Source organism: Bufo bufo, chromosome 2, assembly GCF_905171765.1.
Source record: "Bufo bufo chromosome 2, aBufBuf1.1, whole genome shotgun sequence".
Classification (NCBI taxonomy): Eukaryota; Metazoa; Chordata; class Amphibia; order Anura; family Bufonidae; genus Bufo; species Bufo bufo.
Window position 1 is genome coordinate 223,455,524 of NC_053390.1, and position 3,437 is coordinate 223,458,960.

At 55.1% G+C, this 3,437-nt stretch overlaps 1 protein-coding gene across 1 annotated transcript; it reads left to right on the top strand.

The window, feature by feature from the left end:
- Nucleotides 1-506: 506 nt before the first annotated feature.
- On the top strand, nt 507-2,779 carry LOC120991410. The gene is made up of 2 exons (XM_040420232.1): nt 507-622; nt 1,550-2,779. The coding sequence occupies exon 2, from the start codon at nt 1,598-1,600 to the stop codon at nt 2,390-2,392; it is 795 nt and encodes a 264-aa protein (XP_040276166.1). The 5' UTR covers nt 507-622; nt 1,550-1,597; the 3' UTR covers nt 2,393-2,779.
- Nucleotides 2,780-3,437: the final 658 nt, after the last annotated feature.

Below are 3,437 nucleotides of genomic sequence, written 5' to 3' on the forward strand. Positions count from 1 at the left end.
GTTTCCTGGGAGGGAAGGAACCTGCAGTCGGCTTGTCAAGATCAGTGGCCACCCTCTTGCAGGACGAGGTCCGGAAGGGTTTTTTGCTGGGCCCGTTCAAGGCCATTCCCTTCACCACTTGGAGGATAAACCCCATTGGGTTGGTATCCAAACAATCATCTAATAAAAGGCGTTTGATATACGACTTGTCGGCTCCACACATGTCGCCCATTCCCAGCCTCAACTCCCTGATCCCATCAGAGGAGTTCTCCATGTCGTACGCGTCCATTGATGAGGCCATCCAGTACGTCCTGCTGGCCGGGGAAGGGGCTTGGCTGGCCAAGGCCGACATTGCGGACGCCTTTAAACTACTCCCCATCCTTCCCCAGTTGTGGCAGTATTACGGGTTACGTTGGGCGGACGGGTACTATTTTGCCAACCGGCTCACCTTTGGGTCCAAGAGCAGCCCGTGGCTGTTTGACAGGTTCGCCTGTGCGCTGCACTGGATCCTGGTCCACCACGGGGGTCTGGACATGGTCATCCATTATTTGGATGACTTACTGATCGTGGAGAGGCCCCAGGGTTCCCCCTCGGGGTTGGCAAGCCTGCTTCAGCTATTCACCAGTCTCGAGGTCCCTGTGGCGTCGGCTAAAACAGAGGGTCCGGGCACCAGGGTCACCTTCTTGGGCATCACCCTGGATTCGGTCCGCATGGAGGCCAGCCTCCCCGCTGCCAAGCTGGCCAAGATCCAGTCCGCCGTCTCCTCCACGGCCTCTTTCAGGGTCCTGTCCAAGCGGGAGCTCCAGTCCCTGCTTGGATTCCTAAACTGTGCTTTCAAGATCATGCCCCAGGGCAGGGCCTTCACTTCCCGGCTCCTCAGTCTCCTCCCGACAGCCCCGGATCAGGACTCCACCATCCAACTAGACGGACACGCCATGGCGGATCTCCAGATGTGGCAGGCTTTCCTGGCCGGGTGGAATGGTATCTCTTTGTTTGTACCATCCTCGGATCCAGCGTCCCCCACGGTCTTCACCGATGCCGCGGCCTCCCGTGGGTTCGCTGCCATCTTCCATCCACAGTGGTTGGTCGGCAGTTGGCCGGTGGAGCTCATATCCGAGACTGAGGCCATGAAATCCTCCCCGCTGTTAGAATTGTACCTAATTGTGGCGGCGGCCCAGGTGTGGGGTTCTCTCTGGGCAAATAAGTCGGTTATCTTCAGGACTGACAGCCAGGTCCTAGTAGAGATCATATCCAAAGGGAAGGGCAAAGTCTCGCAGGATCATGTCCCTTTTGCGTAGACTTGTGTGGCTGTCCTTGTCATTTAATTTCCATATCATCACGGTCCATATTCAGGGGACACAGAACGTAGCAGCGGACGCCCTGTCGCGTTTTAATTATGATGTCTTCTTTCAGGAGCTCCAAGAGGCAGACCCCGTCGGTGTTCCAGCTCCGCCGTTAAACTCCCTCCTGTTGGACTAGAGCCCCTGCGTCTGCACGGTCATTGGTCCAGCGCTCGCTAGCCGCCAACACCGCCAGGAACTATGACGCCGGGTTCAGAGTTTTCAGGGAGTTCAGTGACACCCATCCCCGGGGGGAGGTGGACGAGGTCACGTTCATCATGGCTTTCATAGCCTATTGCCACACGCACCGGCACCTGTCAGTCAACACCATCAGGCTGTATTTGGCCGGCATTCAGCACCACCGGATGCTCAGTGACCCCTCTGCCAAATCCATTTTTTCCAATCAGGCCATCAAAGCCACCCTCAGGGGCATTCAGAAAGCTAGCACGGTGGTCCAGGTGCGCAGGCAACCGGTGTCAGGTGAGCTTTTCCGCAGATTGTCCGTAGCCCTAGACGGTCTCCCTTTTGGGCAATTGGCGAGCATCATCACCAAGGCAGCCATGTACCTAGGGTTCTATGGGTTCCTTAGGCCCGGGGAGTTCACCTGCGGCACGGTCAATCGAGCGACCCTGCTCAGGCGACATCTCACCTGGCACGCGGACCACTTCATACTGTCCATCCCATCAGCCAAGACCAACCAGGCAGGTCCTCCCACCGAGGTAGAGTTTTTCCCTATGGCCAACTGTTGGTGTCCCATTAAGGTGCTACAGGAGCTTCTGGCCTCCCTCCAGTCTTCCGCGTTAGACGCACCATTGCTCCCAGTTAATGGTAGGCCCCTATCTTCGGCCCAGTTTGTCTCCAATATCCGCACCTTGGCGGCAGGACTGGGGTACAACCCCAGCACGATATCCGGACGCTCTTTTCGCATAGGGGCCGTGTCCGCAGCGTCCAGTCATCAGGTTCCGGCACACGTCATCCGCAGGATGGGTCGATGGCGGTCATCCTGCTACGCAAGGTATATTCCCAACCCGCGAGTTGAGATCTCCAGAGCCTTTCGTTCACTGGCTTTATAGGCATCACGATGTTCCAATAAATACTTGTACCCTACCCCGGGGCAGTTCTCTTTTTGCCCACTTCTCTAGGCCTTACCTCGTCACTGGCGCCGGGCACACTCCAGCCAGTCAGGTCAGGGCAGCACATAGGCATGCCTATTCTGTTCCTCGGTTAGCTCCTACCACAAATATTTAAGGCTGCTTGCAGCCTGTAATTGTGGGCGGAGCGCCCTCCTGCATTTAAACCCCCGGCTACAAGCAGGAGGGCGCCCGTTCATTGCCCCTCCCTCCCATCCCCTTTCTCAGTCATTCCTCCTGGGTGGCCCACTTCTCTAGGCCTTACCTCATCACTGGCGCCGGGCACACTCCAGCCAGTCAGGTCAGGGCAGCACATAGGCATGCCTATTCTGTTCCTCGGTTAGCTCCTACCACAAATATATATGTATAATGTTCCACCGTAGTGCCAGTATGTATATAATGCTCCTCCATTCCTGTCCAGTAGTGCCAGGTATATACAATGATCTCCTTCCCCCTTCCTTGGTGCCCCCAGAAGTAAGGACATTTATTATAAAAAAAATGCGATGCAGACCACAGTTTTATCTGTAGTTTGTGTTGCTGCGTCTTGATGCATGTGGTCCCAATGACATCACCACTCCTGCTCCAGGTCTCATGTGATGATGTCATCATTTGAGACTCAGCACAGGAGGTTGCAGTGATGTCATTGTGGCTTATTGGTCTGTTCTAATGCATCACAGGCTTGAGGCCTAGCGGCCTGAGGCTTGTGAAGTTGGACGGCCATGAGTGTGCCCCCCTTTATGGGTAGCGAAGTGGCACCCTAGGCGGAAGACTATCCTCCCCTATCCATCGTCCAAACCCGAATTCAGAGCACATTACTGTAGGAGGTATAACAGGAGAGGACTATAACTCCCAGCATGTCTAAAGGTACTTTCACACTAGCGTTAAAGTTTTCCGGTATTGAGTTCCGTCACAGGGGCTCAATACCGGGAAAAAAAACGCTTCCGTTTTATCCTAATGCATTCTGAATGTAAAGCATTCTGTTCAGTAT